The sequence below is a fragment of the Coturnix japonica genome, chromosome 27 (genome assembly GCF_001577835.2).
Source record: "Coturnix japonica isolate 7356 chromosome 27, Coturnix japonica 2.1, whole genome shotgun sequence".
Taxonomy (NCBI): domain Eukaryota; kingdom Metazoa; phylum Chordata; class Aves; order Galliformes; family Phasianidae; genus Coturnix; species Coturnix japonica.
In genome coordinates, this window is record NC_029542.1 from 4,085,991 (window position 1) to 4,107,549 (window position 21,559).

At 49.8% G+C, this 21,559-nt stretch overlaps 2 protein-coding genes across 2 annotated transcripts in view; one reads left to right on the forward strand and one right to left on the reverse strand.

The window, feature by feature from the left end:
- RARA (retinoic acid receptor alpha) overlaps nt 1-4,829 on the forward strand; it is a 12,743-nt gene extending 7,914 nt beyond the window's left edge. Inside the window, exons 3-9 of the mRNA XM_015885946.2 lie at nt 1,760-1,908; nt 2,078-2,219; nt 2,638-2,798; nt 2,978-3,154; nt 3,318-3,522; nt 3,729-3,887; nt 4,129-4,829. Coding sequence (XP_015741432.1) covers nt 1,760-1,908; nt 2,078-2,219; nt 2,638-2,798; nt 2,978-3,154; nt 3,318-3,522; nt 3,729-3,887; nt 4,129-4,340 — 1,205 coding nt within the window. The 3' untranslated portion in view covers nt 4,341-4,829. The remainder of the gene's footprint in view (nt 1-1,759; nt 1,909-2,077; nt 2,220-2,637; nt 2,799-2,977; nt 3,155-3,317; nt 3,523-3,728; nt 3,888-4,128) is intronic.
- Nucleotides 4,830-5,174: 345 nt separating this feature from the next.
- Nucleotides 5,175-21,501, reverse strand: TOP2A (DNA topoisomerase II alpha). The gene is made up of 35 exons (XM_015885919.2): nt 21,190-21,501; nt 20,969-21,115; nt 19,795-19,885; nt 19,455-19,518; nt 18,856-19,001; nt 18,512-18,609; nt 18,121-18,333; nt 17,750-17,923; nt 17,540-17,641; nt 17,023-17,160; nt 16,732-16,870; nt 16,345-16,502; nt 15,833-15,958; nt 15,495-15,605; nt 15,302-15,407; nt 14,800-14,909; nt 14,288-14,380; nt 13,736-13,850; nt 13,317-13,438; nt 12,885-13,033; nt 12,285-12,516; nt 12,028-12,162; nt 11,723-11,923; nt 11,085-11,280; nt 9,739-9,830; nt 9,091-9,231; nt 8,918-9,001; nt 8,430-8,639; nt 7,791-7,896; nt 7,346-7,486; nt 7,086-7,236; nt 6,900-6,961; nt 6,479-6,589; nt 6,125-6,345; nt 5,175-6,004 (listed from the first exon to the last, which is right to left on the reverse strand). The coding sequence occupies exons 1-35, from the start codon at nt 21,484-21,486 to the stop codon at nt 5,864-5,866; spliced, it is 4,923 nt and encodes a 1,640-aa protein (XP_015741405.2). The 5' UTR covers nt 21,487-21,501; the 3' UTR covers nt 5,175-5,863.
- Between the last annotated feature and the right edge of the window lie 58 nt (nt 21,502-21,559).

The following is a 21,559-nucleotide window of genomic DNA, read 5'->3' on the forward strand; positions in this document are numbered from 1 at the left end:
CCACCCCAAAGCTCCTGAAGCGGCCGCACGGTCAGTGCCCCCCCCGCACCCCCCGGCCGGCCGCTGTGCCCCATTGCTGCCCCACGGCGACTGGGCTGCGGTCACCGTGACCGTGAGCTGTGGGGCCGGCCGTGTCCTGGCGCTGTGCCCCATTGCTGTGCCCCATTGTTGTGCCCCATTGCTGTGCCCCATTGCTGTGCCCCACAGCCCGGCCGTGCCTCAGTTTCCCCGCAGCCCCGTGTCTCTGGCTGCTCTCGGTGCCTGCGGGTTGTGATGCTGCGGGGGAACCGAGGCCCCGCCGTGCCCTGGGGGGGTTTCGCTGCCCCAAAGCCACGTGTGGTGTCCCGGTGTGTTCCACCATCACGGCCCGCAGCCCCGCGGTGCTGCCCGCACCTTGTGCCGGGTTGTGGGGCCGTTTGTGTGTCTGTGGGGTGATGGGCTGGAGGTGGCGGCCGGGGGCTGCTCTACAACATCTGGTGCCCAGCTGGGGCTGCTCCTTCCCTCCGCTGTGCGGCCTGGGGGGGCTCCCCCGCTCCATGGGGCTGTGTGAGCCCATCACGTCCCGCTGCCGCCCATCCCTGTGGGGCTGAGAAGGGCTGAACCCCCCCCACCGTGTGCCCCACACCTCGGGGTGCTGTGGCTGCCCCCCAAGCCGTGATGCTGCTGTGGGGGCTCCCGGTGCCCTCCTCGGTGCTGGGGATCCCCGCGGTGCCACCAGCCCATGGGGGGGGGGTGATGGGGACGGACAGACAGACAGACAGACAGACAGACAGACAGACGGACAGACGGACAGACAGACAGACAGACGGACAGACAGACAGACGGACAGACGGACAGACAGACAGACAGACAGACGGACAGACAGCCGATCTCTGCAGTGCTGGATGTGTCTGTGAGGGCCTGAGATCCGCCGGCAGAGGCGGCCGGTGATGGAGGACGGCGGCGCCGCGGTAATGGCTGCGCCGGGGGGGGGCGGTGGATGCGGAGCTGCTGGTCTCCCCCCATCGCTGCCCCCCAGCCCCGCAGCCTCGTGGCGGAGCCGTGGGGATGGTGCTGCTGTGGGTGTCGTGTCCCCTTTGTCCCCGTGGCGGTGCCGTGTCACTGAGCTCAGTGCTGGGGGGTCCCTCACTCCCGACCCCTCCGAGCGCTGCTGCTCCCACTGCCCCACGGCCACCCCACGTGGTGCTGTGGGGCCGTAAATGGGGCACAGGGCTCTGCTCGGGGAGCTGATCCCTCCGTGGGGCACAGGGCCCTGTGAGGAGCACGAGTTCCTCTGTGGGGCACAGCACTCAGAGGGGCACGGATCCCTGTTTGGGGCTCAGGGCCGTCTATGGGGCGCGGGTCCCTGTGTGGGGTGCGGTGTGGGCTCCCCGCCGGCCCGGCCTTTCATATCCTGTCTGACTGGTTTACTTGGCTCGGCCCTAAGCAAAACATTCGCAAACATCCTGAGGAGCTGAGCTTAACCCCTGCCTGCCCGCGGTGCTGTGGGGCGCAGTGGGGTGCAGCGTGGTACTGACATCGCTGTGGGGCTGTGCTGGTGGGTGATGTGGCTCCACACGCATTGCAGTGCATCACAGCCATTATTGGGGGGTGGTTTGTGGGCTCTGCTTTGGATTTTTCTGGTTTGGGGGCTTTGGAAATGTGAGCTCACATCCCCCCCAACCCATCCCTATGGCACACAGAGGGGGGGCAGGAGGGGAGGGTGGGGGGTGTCCCCTCATTGGGGTGTGCAGCCTCTGACCGTGTCCCTGCCCTGCAGCTGTGGAGACTCAGAGCACCAGCTCCGAGGAGATCGTGCCCAGCCCCCCCTCCCCACCACCACTGCCACGGATCTACAAACCCTGCTTCGTCTGCCAGGACAAATCCTCGGGGTACCACTATGGTGTCAGCGCCTGCGAGGGCTGCAAGGTGAGCAATGCATGGCTCTGCTCTGCCATGGGGTACCGTGCTGTGCCATGCTATGGGGCACCATGCTGTGCCATGCTGTGCTATGGGGTGCCATGCTGTGCTATGGGGTGCCATACCATGCTGTGCTGTGCTGTGCCGGCACTGACCTGGTCTCTCTGTGTGTCCCCAGGGCTTCTTCCGCCGCAGCATCCAGAAGAACATGGTGTACACGTGTCACCGGGACAAGAACTGCATCATCAACAAGGTGACGCGCAACCGCTGCCAGTACTGCCGACTGCAGAAGTGCTTCGAGGTCGGGATGTCCAAGGAATGTGAGTGTGGGATGGGATGGGATGGGATATGGGGGGGCACCACTGGGTGCTGTGGGTGATCCCGGCTGCCCCCATTGGCTTGTAAGGGGGGGCTGTGGGGGGAGCACCCTGCTGGTGTGACGGCGCTGCCTGTTGCCTGGCAGCGTGTGATGGATGATGTCAGAGATACACGGTGCTGTCTGTGCTGGTTGTCACGGCGCCTGGATGCAGCCCCACATCACAGGGGGGGCATCGGTGGGGCCAGGAGGTCCAGCCCTGGCTCTGTGTTGCTTTGCCTCTCCCAGCTGCTGCCCCCACCCCCAGATCCCCCTGGGGGTGACACACAGAGCTGGCTGTAAAGGAAATCTGTGGGTGGGGGGATCACTGGGGGTCTTTGGGGGGGTTGGTTTGGTGGCACTGACAGCTCCTCCCCCCGCAGCCGTTCGCAACGACCGCAATAAGAAGAAGAAGGACGTGCCGAAAACGGAGTGTTCAGAGAGTTACATCATCACCCCCGAGGTGGAGGAGCTGATCGAGAAGGTCCGAAAAGCGCATCAGGAAACGTTCCCTGCGCTGTGCCAGCTGGGCAAGTACACCACGGTGAGGGCCACGGCCTGCGGGCACACGGGGCATGGGACGTGGGACATGGGATGTGGTATATGGTACATGGTATATGGTACATGGCATATGGGACATGGGACATGGGACATGGGACATGGTATATGGGACATGGGACATGGGACATGGCCGGGGGTTGCTGAGCAATGCTCTGCCTGCAGAACAACAGCTCGGAGCAGCGCGTGTCGCTGGACATCGACCTGTGGGACAAGTTCAGCGAGTTGTCCACCAAATGCATCATCAAGACCGTGGAGTTCGCCAAGCGCCTGCCGGGCTTCACCACGCTGACCATCGCAGACCAGATCACGCTGCTCAAAGCCGCCTGCCTGGACATCCTGGTGGGGATGGGGAGGGGGCTGAGGGTGGGATGGGGCGAGGGGGGGGCACTGGGATGGAGACGGCACAGAGTTGGTGCTGAGAGCAGGGTGGGCATGGGATGGGGATGGGGATGGTGTTGGGTGCTGCACCCCCAGGAGCTGAGCCCCCCCCTCTGCCCCCCAGATCCTGCGGATCTGCACACGTTACACCCCCGAGCAGGACACCATGACCTTCTCGGACGGGCTGACGCTGAACCGCACGCAGATGCACAACGCCGGCTTCGGGCCGCTCACAGACCTGGTGTTCGCCTTCGCCAACCAGCTGCTGCCGCTGGAGATGGACGATGCTGAGACGGGGCTGCTCAGCGCCATCTGCCTCATCTGCGGGGGTGGGTACAGGGGGGGGGGCTGCGGGGCATCCCCGGCCTCAGGGCTGCTCCGGGAGACCCCACAATAACAACCCACCCTCACTGATAACAACCCTCCTCACTGTGCCGTTCTGTGCCCTCTGCTGGGTGCAGCCATGCTCCAGGTGTGGAGGAGCGGGATGGGGGGGCTCACAGACCCTATAACCTTCCCCCCCCCCCACATACAGACCGGCAGGACCTGGAGCAGCCCGACAAGGTGGACAAACTGCAGGAGCCGCTGCTGGAGGCGCTGAAGATCTACGTGAGGAAGAGGAGGCCCAACAAACCACACATGTTCCCCAAGATGCTGATGAAGATCACGGATCTGCGCAGCATCAGCGCCAAGGGTGAGTGGGGGGGGGGGGGTTCCTGGTTCCTCAGTGTGTGATACGGGGGGGGGTCTCAGCCCTGGGGATGGAGAGCAGCACTTTGTGGTGTCAGTTTGGGGTGCTCATTTTGGGGTGCTGCTGTAGGGCTGCCATTGTGGGGCTGCAGGCTGGGAGCTGCTGGTTTGGGGGCTGCAGTTCAGTTGGTGCCAGCAGCCCCCTCCCCACTGACCTCCCCCTCATCCCCATTCCCCCCCCGCAGGCGCAGAGCGTGTGATCACACTGAAGATGGAGATCCCGGGCTCGATGCCGCCGCTCATCCAGGAGATGCTGGAGAACTCGGAGGGCATGGACACGCTGGGGGGGCAGCCGGGTGGTCCCCGCTCAGGAGGTTTGGGGCCCCCCCCGGGCAGCTGCAGCCCCAGCCTCTCACCGAGCTCCACGCGCAGCAGCCCGGCCACGCACTCACCGTGACCCACACCCGGCCACACCAGGACACAGCTTAAAGGGGGGGGGTCCATCTGCAGCCCCCTTTGGGGCGGACTCCTCGCAGCCCCCCCCCCCCCGGCACAGCCCCGGGACCCCCACCCGGAGTGGACCCAGCGGGAGCAGCGCTGCCCCCCCCCGACCCCACGCCCCCCCCACCCCGGGGCACCGCAGCGCTTTGGTTGATTCACATTTCAGGGGCGGGGGGACCCCCGGGACGCCCCCCCCGGCCCCACCAGCACCAGCACAAACGGGACCGTGACCGCAGCCATCGCCCCGGCCATTTTGGGGAGGGGGGGGTGGGTGGGAACGCGGCCGACCCCGCCAGCGAGGAAGCAGAGTCATTTAAAAGAGAAAGAAATCAAAGTATATATATATAAATATCTATAAATATCTATAAATATGTTTTAAAACCTTTGTAAAAGTTTGGAGGGGTTTGTAGGCTGTGCAGGCGGGGGGGGCACGGCGGGCGCGGGGGGGGGGGGGGGGGGGGGGGGGGGGGGCCACGATTTATTATGATGAATTCTTTTTTTTTGTTGTTGTTGTTGAGATTTTAGTGGTTTTAGGGGTGGGGGGGGCGGGCGGGCTCCTTTTCCTGGCCCCCCCCAGGTGGGGTGGGGGCTGCGGGGCCCGGCGCGGCCGCACGGGGATGGGGGGGGGGAACGGCTCAGAATAAAGTTTATTTATTCTACACCCGGCTCGTGGTTCATGGGGGGCTCCGGGGGGGGCTCCGGGGGGGTCAGACGCTGAGCCCCATTGAGGGGTCCCATCACAGCCCCCCCCAGCACGGGGGAAAGGTGGGAGGGCTGAAATGGCCAAAGCTCGAGTAGAAAAGCTTTTATTATGTAAATATTTATAAGGACGGTTTAATGACAAGGAAAAACACCAAATATTTACAGACAGCTAAGAAACATCACAGCCCAACACGAGGAGGAAGCGGAGCCCTTGGTGAGCACAGCAGGAGCCGAGCTGGGGTCCGGCAGCTCACGGTACAGAGCAGCAGAGGGGAAGGAAGCGCTGCCTGTGGGTGCAAAGTGGCACGAGAAGCTGCTGTGCTCGGTGCTGCCCCTGCACTGAGTGCGGAGCTCAAAAACCAAAGGCTAAAACCCAGCATGGAGCTGGAGCTGCTGGGGCACACGGCAGGGCTGGGGAGTTTAAGGCTAAAAGATTATTTTAAAGGCATCGAAAAAGGAGAACAGCTCTATAATTTATGGGACTCGAGATACACAAACTGGCCTTGCTATTAAAATGAGCACAACAAGTCAGGAGACTCAGCAGGACCTTCAGGTAGGAGGGAAACTGGGAGGAAAGGCCGCAGGTGCTGCTGCTTAGAAACAAGTCTGAATGATCTTAAGCCTGGAATAGTCACCTGTATTCACTGGTCTCCAACACTCCTGAGGTTAAATCAGCAAAAAGATTCCTACTGTGAGATGTGGGTTCCTTGGCTGCAGTCGCTGTGAGCTCTGCTCACTGTCAGTCCACAGCCCGAAGCTTTAAAACTCCATAAGGACTCAGAACAGATCGTCCTCGTCAGACGACTCCAGGTACTGGACGGGCTTTTTGAGGCGGCCGGGCCGGGTGCGGGGGGCAGCTGCTGTGGGGCTGCCTGCAGTCACATCAATGCTGAAACTGTCGTCGTCCCGCTTGGATTTCTGGAGGGAAAGAGGGGAGGGAGGTGGATGGCACCTGAGCACAAAGCAGGAGCACAGCACGCACTGCTGGCACACACAGAGCTGCTCATCAGATGAGATGAGCTGCTGCTCAGTACAAACCTTTGCTGCCACGGATTTGGCGGGTTTTGAGCCGAAATCTGAGTCGGAATCAGAAGAAGCCGACAGCTTCTTGGCAGCTTTCCGCCCCCGGGGGGCACCGGGCTTCTTGGCACCCACCGCTGCAGCTTTGGGAGGAGGGGAGTCCCCCATCGCTGCTGCCTTGGGGGCCTTTGGTGCTGCCTTCTTCTTGTTGAGAATATCCATGATGGACGGCTGGTTATCTGAAACACAACAGTGTTTGAACCCTGAGTTTGATGCTTTTCCTCTCGCTTCCACTCACTCGTTTCCCACAGGAGTAACTGTGACCTCAGAGCTGCCTTCTGAGCACCCACAGAGCTCAGAGCTGTGCCTTACCCTTGGCAGTGCTGCCCTTCTTAGCTGCAGCAGCAGGTTTCTTTGGCACAGAGACAGAAGGAGCCACAGGGTCCTGACTAACACCTTCAGTAGCAACATCTCGGGCTGGAACTGAATAGAGAAAGGAGAAAGCAGGTGTGAAACAGCGAACTGACCCACCCTGGCTGTACACAGCAGAGCAGAAGGAAATAATTGCGTTAACTTTATGGCAGCTATCAACAACAGAATAACCACAAAGAGAAGCTGGAAGCAGACAGACAATATCCCGGGCAGTGACACCAGCTTGCACTGTATGCACTCCAGCATCAGTTTTTTGCTTGGTGTGACTCTGACATCTGCCCTTGTTGGCACTGCACAGAGATGAATGTGCAGTGAACTGCACTGGGACAGGAGGACAAGGTTTAGAAGGACCTGGACTCACCAGGGACAGCATCTGGCAGCGGCTTTTCCTTGGGAGCTTTCCCTTTTATTCCCATGGTTTCCCTAGAACACAAAGCCCGTTATTATCTCCTGTAGCTGCTGACAGGTGTATTTAAGAGCTACTACTAACTAAGGTCAGCAATAGGAGCACGGCTCGTTCCCAGCCACTGCACAAAGAAACACTCACTTTGGGGCAGCTTTGGCCTTGGGAGCAGGTTTCTTTTTGGAGTTTGTATCTGAATCAGTGTTGCCTTCACTATTCCTCCGATACTCAGACTCCTCATCTGAGCTGGTCAGATCCGCATCCGAGTCTGAATTGACCATGGGCTTGATTTTGGCTGGTGAAATAACACAGATATCGTTTGACACGTTTGGTATTAAGCAGCTCGACTGGGATCTCTGAACAGCTCTGCTCCGTTTGTGCCCCACTGCTGTGCCACCACTCACCTGCTGCCTGGCGAACCACTCGCTCCCTTTTAGAAGGCACTTCGAAATCATCCGACTCTGAGTCAGACTCTGAGTCAGACCAAGGGTTGCGCTTCATTTTCTTTATTGGTTTAAATGGTAGAGTGGTCTGCTTCGTGGTGCCTGGAAAACATAGGCAGAAGGGGTGAGCCCCAACATCCATGCATGTGGTGGGCTCAGTTGTATGAGCTCAGCTTAGAAATACACCATTGAATTCAGAGGGCTCTGGCTTAAATGTCAAAGAGAAACAGTGACCACGGCACCAGCCGGGCTGTTAGCCAGGATCCCTTTATATCGTATCTCCCTCACCTATTTTTTCCAAACATACCAACCCTGGATGTCACTCAGCACTCTGGGAAGAGGCAGATAACTGAGCCCAGCCGCCCTTCCCCTCACTTTCCATGATGGAATAACACAACGTGTTTACCTTGCTCGGCTTTACGCTTCTGTGCTAATCGTTGCTTAAGGCCCAAGGGCTCTTTATCCCCCGACGAGTTTCCTTCTTGTTTCTCGTCAGACTCATTTTTTTCACTCTGAAGACAAAAGCAGATATCATCAAATAGATGGGAAGTGAACTCACAGCTGGGAGAGGCGCAGAAAGGAGAAGTTTGGTTTCTATGTACTAGGGTTGGCAATGTAGAAAAAAAAAACAGATCATCTGCAATCGATCACTACTGAGTACATCAGGCAAAGTACCACCAGGTCAGGCACAACACAAGCAGGAACTTTATGGCCACACCTGAGCGTGCCTTGGGACTGCCTGTGTGCTGATGGCACAGCCCCGGGGCGTGTTGGGGATGCAGAACTCAAACAGGGTGAGTGAAATCAACAGTGCAAATGTAACTGGAAAAGCTGTTAGATGGAATCATCCAGAGGAAAGGAGCAGCAGCTGACTGCAGGCCAGCACAGGTGGATATATATACAGAAATACAGCCATTTCTGTATTTCAGGCTGCAGGAAGCTGAATGGCACGGTTAAGTTCAGCTAACAAGAACGTGTTTCTACAGGACTGCCTGTATTGGGGAAGATCTAATAACAGTGTTTGGAGCATCCATATATTTCTTACCTTTATCTTCTTTTTAGTTCTCTTTTCTGCCTCCGCCTTCATTTCTGCAGTGATCTTAGGAACAACCCTTATGCCATGAGGTGACGGCATCACTTCCACCAGCTGTGCCTTTGTCACCTTTTGCTTCCCTCCTTGTTTCCCTCCTTTTGCCTTTAAAGGTTTGCCAGTTATCCCTGCCATTTCATCCTGCATTTGCTTGGCTTCTACCGCCTGCAGAATCAAACATAAAGTAACACAACCATGAGAATAAAAGCCAGTGTCCTACTGGAAAATACCCCAGCCTCCTTGGTGGTTTGACTGCCTGCCCCCCAGCACAGTACTCCTACCCTATCCTAGGAAGGCAAAGAAAGCTTTAACTCCTATTGGAGTGAACCTAATGCAAGACATACAAATTTCCATCTGTTGTTTCCTTTGTATGGCAAAGAATTCAGTTAATAACTGGATAAAGCTACAAGGGAGCCAATCATCTGTTCAGAGCACTGACGTACATCCAGCTCTTCAACAAAGGCAGCAAGGTCTTCTTTCCACAGGTCAGAGGGGCTCTTGCGCTTCAGGTCTTCCAGCTCCTTTTCCTAAAGTGAATGAGAATCGTGGGTGAGCCGCATAGTTTAACCCATCATAGAAAAATAGAATGCTTTCATCAGAAAAATAAGGAGCATACTTTGTTATCTCTCTGCTTGCAGAGCTCATCTTTCTTCTCCTTAGTCAGGTACCAAAGGGGCATGTTCAGAAGATAGTTGAAATCCGGCCCCGTAGCTGCAGCTGGTTCCTGGTCACTCTCATCTCCTTCTTCTTCTTCCTCCTGAATGAGAATTTAATCAAACATTGTCAGCAAATACAGCCACATACAATGACAGGGCTGCCATGTGCTCACAGTGTCCTGGACCCTCTTAAAGCACAATTCTGAAAAGGATACAGAAGGAATTATGGCCTGAAAGCTGCTACCACACAGAGGAGACCAACTGCAAAGAATTCTTTAAAGCTCTTTTGCTCTGCCCTATTTGGCCTCTGTCTTGAGCAACCAAGTTCTTCTCAGGCTGCTTAACAATTGCCATCGTCCTTGCTGCCCTTTTACAACAAGTCGCTCAGGAAGAGCAGATCGCTTGAGGAGCACTGGAAATGGAAGCAGCAGGACTTTGCCACTGCTGGATCAGTCACCACTCTGCCTCAGTGCCTTCCAAATGAGAGACTGAACATTTCTTTGTCTCGCTTTCCCTATCAGGCACACCAGCTCTTGAATTCTCCAAATGGCAAAGCAGCTTCTGCTTCTTCCTAAGAACTGATAACGAATTGATGACTGAAGTGCTACCTTGTTTTGCAATTCCTTCCAGGCCTTCACTGGATCTGATTCATATCCTCTTTGGATAAGAACTTGAATCAGTTCTTTCTTGGGTTTGTTTTCTGTGAAGAGACATTTCAGAATTGCCAGTTAGTGACCACTGCAGTCCCTGTCAGCAAAGACAAATGACCTTCACATTTTGACTCCAGTAGTTAAAACAGTTCAGCATCCTATACAGCTCTAAAACAGCCTTTCCTAATTCGAGCTGGGACACGTGGCAGGTCCTAAAATAACACCCAAAATTTGCTATTTAGGAGCGATTTGTTAGCTCAGCATTTCTCCTGGGCTGTCAGGAACACCTGCTGGAGCACTCGAAACATTTGCTCCATCATTTCCGTACATGCATTTCCCCTGCCCTAAACAGACTCTGAGTTTGGGGAAAAAAAGGAAGCGTGATGGGATCAGAATGGTTTTATAACAGGCAGGTGGGGGAAAAAGCCCTGATGTGACTTCAAGGCTTCAGCATAGTGTGAGCCTCATTGGGCATCACTTGGGAAATCTATTCTATAAATGGCCCAGCCAATGGTAATGCGTCAGCTGGAATTTTCTTCTTTCTGATGTCGCAGAGGCAATCATCCGTGAGACACAAATACAAATGAAACCAGCTCTGTCAGCCTTGGAACTGCTTATTGCAGCAACCCAAGGAAACGCATTGCAAGGGAACGATTTCCCTTCTTGAGTCAAACAGACACAGACTGTAGGAACACTGGGCAGCCCTCAGACACGAACCACAGAGCATCCCATGACCCATTGTGCAGCTGTGCCTTCCATACATGCAAGTGAAATACAGACTGCCTTGTAGGCTGAGCTGGAGCTGGCTGAGAAGTTCAAGTGCTGTAAACAAAGACCTGTTTCTTTTTCTAGCTCATGATGCTCAGATGCTGTGAGCTTGGCTGCCTTCTAACTTTGAAACTCCACTTCACTGAGAACACAATTTGGAATATTTTGCAGTTTCATAAAGATAACACAGAGAAGATACAGGCTCCTAAGAATGCACGGGAACAGAAAACCCAAACCAACTGGGAACCCCCCCCAGCCCCCCACACCAGCACTTCTTTTCCTACATTTATACTTTTGAAGTAGTGCAAATACACAATAGAAAACCTCTGAGAGTGCTCTGTTTTAATTTATATGTGCATAACACTACAGAGGATGTTCCGTGAAGCATTTTCCTCTTCTATCTTACTAGAATGGAAAGATAAGCTCTGATGTGTTTTGTGAATAGCCAGACTGGGGCTGAGAGGGCGCTGACAGAGCTCAAGAGAGCACCTAATTCTCCCAGTTTCAAAAGCCAAAGAACCAAGAGCAGCACGTACCGATCACAATTTTGCCATCTATTTTCTCCAGGATGAATCGAGCCTGGTTGCTCAGCTTTGCAGACTCGGCACCCAGCATCCCAATAAGCCACTCTTTCCTTAACCCATAGTACCGGAGCCTGAGCTCAAAGAACTCTTTAAGGATGTCCTGAGGAGACTCGTACTTCTTGAGGAAACCAACATGGTCGAAAAGAACCTGGATGAAAGAACATGGGTTTTGTGAGCATAAAACTGATCTTCAAAACCACTGAAAGTCAGTTGTAACGCAGACATGATCCTACAGTCAACTTATTTATTAACCAACCCATTTTAAACCTTAGTGTTGTTTCAGAAATTATTTCAGCTTGCAAGCACAGCAGCAGAGACCATTTTAGAACTTAAAAACACAGAGCTAACATCACTTCAATCTTAAAGCTATTTGTTGGATCCATTTCTTGCATCTAACATCACACGCTGTCAGGACCTGGACATTCAGTGGTGTGTCCTGGGCACAGCAAGGGGCTCCAGGGACTGAGAGATTTCAGATCGCTTTGACACCTACAGTCAAATCCACACCATGTGGGACCCACTGCCAAGTCAGTCTCTTCACCTTTTAAAGGTGAATTTAGAAACTCTCTTCATCAAAATCTATTACATACCATAGAATTGCAAGTAAGACTTGTTTGAAGCTTAAAGACTTTGTGCAATCCAGCAGCTTCTGCCTGTGCAAGTTTTTCTTCTGTCATCTTCACAACAAATTTCACAGTCGTATCAGTGTGGTATTCCTTGTAGTCAGTAATTAATGGGGGGGTCTTCTCAGTTCCATTCAACATAGGTTCCAGAACTTGCTCTTTGTAGGTCTGAGAAAAGAATCAAAGTCAGACCTGTGGTTCTACAGAGATGAAAAGTTAATGAACACTAATATTCACTTTTTACTTTACAGGGCAAATTCAGCATTCGTTACCTGTGTCCATGTTCTGACAGGCAGCTCAGTGATTTCAATGGTTGTAGAATCAAGGATAGACACTTCACCACTTATCACATACTGGTTAGGTCCAAGCTCATCTATTGTGCCTTTGAAATTCCTGTAGCTGGGAAGCTAAGAAGGAAAGAAACCAAACACTGGATTGCAAGCACTCAAAAAAAAAAAAGCAGCATATGCTTCAATATATGCTGAATAAACCAACAAATGAGACGTTGATTCTTGAATACATCATTTACCATCGGCAGCGGTTCGTTTCCATCCAGCATTCGTCTGATGTTGTTTACAATCTCTCTGGTATCATAGTTTGGAAGTTTGCAAGCCCATCCAGTACCGATTCCTTCAGCTCCGTTTACTAAAACCATAGGAATGATGGGCATATACCATTCAGGCTCTACACGTTGGTTGTCATCATAAAGGAATTTCAGCAAGTTGTCATCCACTGGTGGAAAAAGAAGCCTGGCTAAAGGGCTAGAAGAGAAAAGAGAAGGTCAGACCAAATTCTCATTACACAACAGTGCCTGCAATGTAAAAAGAACCTCCAGTGTCAGACCAAACAGATCATGGCATGTTTTATTCCCCACCATATGAACCAGTCTGGGTGTTTGTTTTGCTCTCATTTCTGCATTCCATGCTGTTCCTATCTGTTCTGTAGGACAGCAAACCAAGTTCACACATCTGGATCTAGAATCAAAGTCCCACAGACTGTGGCTGCTCTTTTGTATTCAAATGGTGCAGTTTCAGATACTTTAGGGGAAAACATTACTTTTCATTTTAAATGCTGTTAAATAGAGTCTTGTAACAATGCTGAAAATACTTAACAACACTTTAATGCCAACCTTAGCATAGTGGAAATACAGCGAGGGCTGTCAGCATCCTTTCCACCATGAAGCCTGGTACCAAACTGACCAATAGGTTGTAGAAGATTAACATTGTTACTTCCAACAAAGTTCTGAGCCAAGTTGACAATAGTCATCATCAGCGATGCCTGCACGAAAGAAGGTTCAATTATAAAAGTGTTAATTCTTCACTGAAAGGACAACGTTAAGGTAAAATTTACACTGAGAACAGAACCAATATAGAAGATAAATTCAGCTAATAAAAGATATCCTCTCATATCCATCACAAATAAAGCAGGTTTTTCCCGTTCTGTTTTCTTAATGAAACACGTTCCCCTGAGCTGCAGGTAAGATGGGCAGAGTGGCCAATCTCATGAAATTGAGAGATTTCTGCTTTTCTTCAAGCATTTTGCACAATGAGCGGGTTCTTACCTCCCCATGGTGATAAGCTGACATTTCAGCAACAGAACCAGCCAGCTGAGCAACCTTTACTTCACGTTTATCATTTCTCTTAAAGCAAGTGAACAAAACCTTGCGCTGCTCTGGTTTTAAACCTGCACAGAGAAAAAAAAGACCTCGTGTTTCAGACTCACAATATGTTTCACTTATCTTCCGTTCTCTAGAGACTAACAGTAACTTAGAGACCTGAAGATTCTGCACCACTGGAGTTAAATATAGAGCAGAGAAGACATTTAATCCAAAGGTTAAAACACTTGGAAGGTAGAAAAGTGGAGTTCAGAACACAAACCCTGAAATGCACCCAAACAACCGTTCTGGTAGGACACACCAAAACATCCCTCAGTGCGTCCTGGGAAAGCCCTGTATGAAATCACTGCCTTGAAATAACTTACCATCAACCAGGGATGGGATCGATCTTTCATTATCTGAGTTTGAGAACAGGACCAACTCCTTGTTGATGAAGTCGTTGTATGTCAGGTAATTAGTATCTTTCCCATACAGGTAGTCCTAAGAAAAACAAATGCAAGAGCGCTTTAATTTTAACAAGGCTTAACCTGTTTCTTAGCTCACACTTGGCTAGTTTCACTAAAATGGAAGATCCTGGTAAGACTACAGGTAAACACAGCGAAGGTGACGACATTCTCAGCATGGAAAAACAAAACAATGCTTCCCCTGAAACACCTTCACCTAGTTCTGCTCAAGCTGCCATTTCCCTTTTGAATAAAGTAGTTTGAAAGAGTTAGAAATGGAAAGAATGATCGACTTGATGACACTGAGGTTATACAATGCAAAAAGGAGCAGCAGGTCTGCAGAATCCCAAAGCATTACCTATCAGTCCTGTGCGTAACCCAATGCCTACACTGCATCCAGCCCTAGCGTGTCAGAATTAAACTGAGAACAGGGAGATGGGAAATCAAATTCCTCCATATACATAAACTCTTTACCTCCGGCAGGCCATGCAGCTTCCGCTGTCTTCTATCCTCCATGAAATTAGTCAGCCATTCCTTTCGTTCTTCTACCTTCTTCTTACTAAAGGCCTGTGTTGCAAATTAAGAAATAATTCAAGTTCTGGGACATTCTGTGTGCCCTACTGGAACACTGGTGAACCATTTCAGGAGAAAAAATTTTAGAGGAGAAAGGAGAGGTTTAGCTCAGAGGAAACTGCAGGTAAACACACAGAATAATGCTGAAGGAATATTTACTATTGTGTCTGAAAATGTCAATTGGTTTGTAGTGGTTATAGTTTGTTCTGAGCTATATTTAAAAGCCATCATTGAAAGGGTGCTCCTGGCCTGAGGTCTGTGGACAGATTTGCTTCTACTGGTTGAACTGAGGCTGTAGCCTTGGTAACAAAGAGACCATCTCAGGCCCAAAGGCCTCTGAGAGCATTTTAAGAGAAAATACGCAGCAAAATACTCAAGGTAGTAAATCAGCAATTAAGTCAAGTGTAAGTTACCAGGGTGATGGCAGCATCATCTTCTGGACCAGAGTACTTGAAGCCAATTCGATGTCTAGCCATATCTGCAAAGTATTCCTTTGCCTCCTTCGATGTGCTGGTACCCAAACCTGCAGAACCAACAACTAGTCAGCCCTAATTTCTTGCTTCAATTAAGTTGCACTTCAAAGGAAGGCATTACTATATCCAATTTCCGTAATACATCACATAAATGCACAGCATGAAGATGGTTCTATTAAAACCTTTGCTGGGATGTAAGGTATCACAGAAGTAGTGGGGATTGAAGACAACTGGGCAGTTGCACTTTTAGTCTGGATTCCTCACCACCCGGCTGTTGTTATGCAGCTGGCAGCTCCCTTACCAGCATGCAGCCATTCAGAGCAGTTTAGGAGGGAAGTGAATTTTGGAGGCCACCTGCTCCAAACCCCCTTTTTTCTGCAGAAGCTGGACTAACTAAGTTTAATAACAAACTTGCCTTCACCATATCAGGTTTCCTACAAACCTTTGTAGTACTTGATTTTCCATGTGTTGTAGTTTTGTGTGCTGTTTTTCCATTCTTCAAACTCAGGAATGCTGTAGAATGCAATTTCTTCTTTGTTTTTAGAGACCTAAAGAGAATGAAGATGTTAATTGTGAAAGCAGATGTGGTCCAACATGATCCTATTCCCTCACCTTCCAACCTCCTCAGCCCTTACCTTTATGATGGGGGTAATAAATTCCTCCAAGAAGTTGTGTCTTAGAAGAGAAGGCCAGTTGTGATGGATGAAGTTAATCAGCAAACCTTTGATATGAGATCCATCTTGATCCTGTTTGGTGGTTTTATTTTGGAGAGAAGTACAAGTTTAACCAGAGCCCTGATGGCCGTGCCAGTTGTTAGTTCAATAATGAGGATACACACAAACCCAGCTACTGAGAACTATTAACTTTCAGTTCCAAAGAAGCAGCCACGCTTTGAGTACTGAAAGTTAACAGAAGGAAGAGACACATTTGTGGTGAACAAATTTCTCCAGTTTTGAATTTCAGTGAGCCTAACCTGATCTGTCATAATCATGATCTTCCCATAGCGAAGAGTCTTTAAAGATTCTCGATCCTCGTAATTCTTCTTATACTGTAAACCCACAATTTTGATGATGTTGTTGATTTCAGCATTTTCCATTATCTGGAAAAGATCACAAGGAATAAAAACTTTTCTACCAGACTCAAAACAGCAAAGACACCCATCGGCTGTACACCCCTAACCGTGCTCTGCCTTCCCAGAGTTTCCTCTGTTTAGAGCATCTCATTAATTCCAACCCAGTGTCTAATCTTTAAATTTCTCAGGGCTATTTCAAACATTTCCTAGAACATTTCCTAGCCCACAGCACAAATGCAAAGCACTGCCCGGGATTTGCTTAGTATTCCTGCTTAATCAGAAAGGCAATCTGAACGTGAGACCAGACCCACACCTTTGAGTTACAGCATCAAAAGCCCTCAGCTGTACCCACACTGCATGACATGAAGCACACCACAGCTCCCAGCACAGGCTATTAAGGTCTCCCCACTAACCTGTTTATGAGAAGCTTCCCTGACGTTGAGCATTTTCCCACGAAGGGGAAATACTCCATATTTGTCTCTACCAACCACTCCTAAACCAGAGACAGCCAGCGTTTTGGCTGAGTCTCCCTCGGTCAGGATGAGTGTACAATCTATTGAATTCTTGCTGCCTGAAAAACAAAAAGCAAAAACCCAAGTCTTCCAATTAAGAAGTGAAGTCAAGGCTAATATAGCACAGGCTGCAGGAGACACCATAAAATATACAGGTCTGGCTGCACTGCACAAACTGCAATGCAAAACGAGCACAAGCTGGCGTTTTCTTTAGATGATTGTTTCATTTGCCTGGTGAGCAAATGTTATCTCTGAAGAAACTGGCTACAAAGGATGTGAAATACTTACCAGCATCATTGGCATCATCCAGTTTAGGAACGCCCTTAATCTTGGTGTGCTTCACAGCTGAACATTTCTTATTCAGCTGGGTCTGAGCTTTAAATTTTACCCAGTTTAGGATACTTTCAACAATGCCACAGCCAACTGCCTGCAATGCCAACAAAATTACAGAACAAAATCAACAGTGGGAAAAGCTTTAAGTTATGTTTTCCTTTAATTCATGACTTTGTAAGCCATGTATTTGCCATGTTAGTTGCAGCTTTACAGACGTGCTGATTATCCACACACACCAATACTTACACCCTTGATAAATTTCTCACTCAGCTTGCACGTCGAGCCAAAGCTCTTGGCCTGCAGAGTCATATTCTCTTTAGTCTGAGAGTCAAAGGTTGGGTTTTCAATCAAGCAATTCACAAAAATCCACATGTGATTCTTCACCTGCAGGCAAACAAGACGAGCATTACAAACTGCACAGGCTCCACTCCCTGGAACAGCAGTGTTTTCTTCCTGAGAATCACCTGTCAGCATCATGCAGCGAGGAAAACAAGTTCAATTATTGCTGCGTGGTTTTTGAACTTTCCTAGATGTCTTTTGGCAGAATTTAGGACAGCTAATGAGTGTTCACAAAGTTACATGATTTGGGGTGCCAAGACATCAGCAGCCCTCCCACTAAAGAAAACCTAACAGCTACTGAGCTGTAATGCTTCCTTACTGACCCAGAGCACTCTGATTGCTGCAGCTAAACAAAGGGAATATGGCTTGGTGGCTTAAACTGGAATATATGGGGCTTCTTTAGTTGGGAATTCTGACATCGCACCTGAAACGGTTTCACTCCAACTCCATTTTTGTTCTTCTTTTTCACAACATCAATGAGTTTAGTCACAATCTGGTCAGCTACGTAATCAACGTGCCTGCCACCCTGGGGGAAAACGGGACCAAAGAACCTGAGGTGACTCCACTGAACCAAAACACAGAGCCAACAACAAAGAATATGAAGTGAATGTGAGCACGGGAGCAAAAGAATCACCTTTGTGGTGGCAATGCTGTTGACAAAGCTAACTTGCTGGAATCCTTTTTCACTTAAAGTCAAGCACACTTCCCACCTGGAATTCACTTCCTCATGAATAACCTTAAGTGCATTTCCAGTCTCATCCACTTTGTCCTTCAGATAGAGGTCCACGTAACTGCGGAATCCTTTCACCTACAAATGAAACCAGACAACTCATCTGTAACAGCTCCTATAAATACTTAATGCACATCCCCCTGCAAAGCCAGGAGGAAAAATTGCTTGGCAAGCTTTCATTTTATTATGTGCAATGGCATAAACTGCTTCAACAAAACTTCACTGGTAAATGTCATAAGAAACACAGATGTTCCCCCATTTAAATGCTCACTTACAGGCAACTTCTTCCCATTCAACATAACTTTGACTCCTTTGCATGACCCAGCCAAATCATATGCTCTTCTTGTCATCAGGGACACGATGTCCTTGTCAAGAATCGACATTTTGAACTTTGACAGATCAGGTTGGAAGGTGACACACGTGTAATCCTCCCCATCAAAATGCTTCAGTGTCATTTCACCGGCCTTCCCCATGTTGTCTGTCCAGGTCTGAGGAGATGAGTTGTTGTCAGTTGTGAGTGTAACAAACACAAGAAAGCAGCACAGTATCTAACAGGTACCAGGTTAATTCTAGTCACAGCAATGACACCTAGATTCACATAGGAAAAACTCAAGTCATATTTGCAAATCTCAGGTGTGACCTCACTGAAATGGGCAGTGTTCATACCTGCTTGAACAGCTTTTTGTATTCACGACACGCAGTCTCCACGGTAAATTTGGTGCTGAATATGTTGCACAGTTTGGCTCCATAACCATTTCGCCCACCTGGATTCAGGAAGAAAACATGTCTGAGTTGTTACCTTTGCTCAAAACCACCAGAGAGAACTCCAGACCAACAAGAGCTCATTCATTTCAGCACCAAGTATGACTAACAATAAACTGTCCCACAAACCCTGCAGCCACTATAAAGCTGCATTTAATTAACACCAGTTACTCATATAGGTACTTCAGTTCCCAGATCACACAGTCAGGCTGCCCAGGTACATCTGCACGCTCTGCAGTGTTCCCTACCTGTGACTTTCTTCTCATCATCATCGTAGTTGCTGGATGTCAGCAGCTGCCCAAAGATTAAAGCAGGAACATACACTTTTTCTACTTTGTGTTCAACAACTGGGATACCCTTCCCATTGTTCCACACACTGATGGTGTTATTCTCTCTGGAGGAGGAGGAAAGTATAATTTGTAAGGCTGCAGATGACTGAGCTCTGAAACAAATAGACAAGATCTCCACAGGAAGGCCACCATTTCATCTACAGACAGATTCCTGTTCAGCAACTGCGGCAGCAGCCAGCAGAGGGAGGGCAAGTCTACAAAAAGCCCTCCAGCTTCAGACCTGCAGAGCACCAATACAATGGAGCAGCACACAGAAAGCGTGTGCTCAGTGCAACCACAGCCTGGCAGTCAGTGCTCTGCAACAGAACGAGGAAGCACACAAGGAATGAGGCTGTTACAGCCCATGAGCCACGGTAGGTTTAACATGAATAGGCCTCGACACTGAGCTCTGCAGCACCTACATCAACAGGATGATGTACATACACCAACAGGGCAGTGAGGGAGTGAGAGAATGAAGCAGCTGAGGGGGGAAGGCATTGGACAAAAGCAGCACTCACGGGTCGATGGTAACTTTGATGCAGGACATGCTTTTATCCCTCTGCTTGTTGTCTGCAGCGTTGACTGGAAGGGGAAGGTGACTTTTATTAGAGCGCATTCACAAGTGGGACAATAGACATAAACCATAGTGAAAGGGCTAAATCAGGTGGGGTTTTCAGTAGAACAAATGCAAAGATCCAATGCAAAACCACCAATTAACTCTTTGGAAGGGAGATGTTTGGCAGGTTACAAAGAAGGACGCTACAATAACAGCACCCACAGCAGAACTGAGGGTTAAACGGGCTGTAACACAGCGGCCGTGTCCTTTGGAGGGCAGGTACAATGCTGGGCTGCACTCACCCAGGATCTCATCGAAGATCTTGTACAGGCCAGGCACGAAGGTCACATCCCTGCAGTTGAGGCCCACGTCCTCATCGAACACCCACATTTGCTGCAATGAAGAAGGAGCCACATACAGCACACACATACACCACATATAGCACATATAGCACATATATCACATACACCACATATATCATATATACCACATACACCACATATATCACACATGCCACATACATTACATACACCACATATACCATATATACCACATACATTACACACACCACATATAGCACATATATCATATATACCACATACATCACATACACCACATATAGCACATATATCATATATTATATATACCACATGCATTACATACACCACATATACATACCACATACAATACATACACCACATATATAATACATACCACATATATCACATATACCACATACATTACATATACCACATACATCACATACACCATGTATAGCACATATATCACATATATATCATATATACCACATACATTACATACACCACATACATTACATATACCACATACACCACATATACCATATTTGCCACATATACCACATATATCACATATACCACATACATTACAGACACCACATACATTACACACACCACATATAGCACATATATCATATATACCACATACATTACATACACCACATACATTACATACACCACATACACCCCATGTCACATACATGTCACATACACCCCATGTCACATACATGTCACATACATGTCACATACCACATACATTACATACACCACATATACCACATACACACCACATACATTACATACACCACACACAGCACATATATCACACATATATCACACATATATCACACATATATCTCACATATATCACACATATATCTCACATATATCACACATACATCACACATACATCACACATACATCACACATACATCACACATACATCACACATGTATCACACATGTATCACACATGTATCACACATGTATCACACATGTATCACACATATATCACATCACACATATATCACACATGTATCACACATGTATCACACATGTATCACACATACATCACACATACATCACACATACATCACACATACATCACACATACATCACACATATATCACACATATATCACACATCACAGGTCTCCCCACCTGCGTGACGGTCTCCACAGACCCGATGTACGTGTCCGGCCGCAGCAGAATATGCTCCAGCTGCGTCTTCTTCTGGTAGATGCGCTCCACCGAGAGCCGCTTCTGCGCCACATCGGCCTTGGGCAGCCGGGCGTTGTCGTGAAGGGGCTGCGGGAGAGAGCGGAGCTCAGCGGGGTGGGGAGGGAGGGATGGAGGGAGGGTCTGGTCGGTCCCTCACGTACCCGGAGCGGCGCCGGTGAGTCCATGAGCTCCATGGCGGCGGGCGCGGAGTGATGGCGGCCGGTAACGGCGCAGCGCGTTTCAAACCTCCGCCGAGCCCGCCGAAACGCTCCGCCAATCACAGCGCACCGCCCCTTGAAAACAGCCAATCGCTGAAGGGCGGAGGGACGTACGGCCCGCCCTCCCGTGCGCTCCGCTCTTTCAAAACCAGACAGTCGGGAGAGGGGGCTGCTTGATGGGCAGGTCTGGTAACCAATAGAGGAGCGAGGAAGGAGGGCGCTGCGAGGCACGCAGTACATCGTTTGGGGGGCGGCGGCGTGCGGGGCAGTGCGGGACTGTGCCCCCCCAAAACCATCCTCAGCACCACGGCGG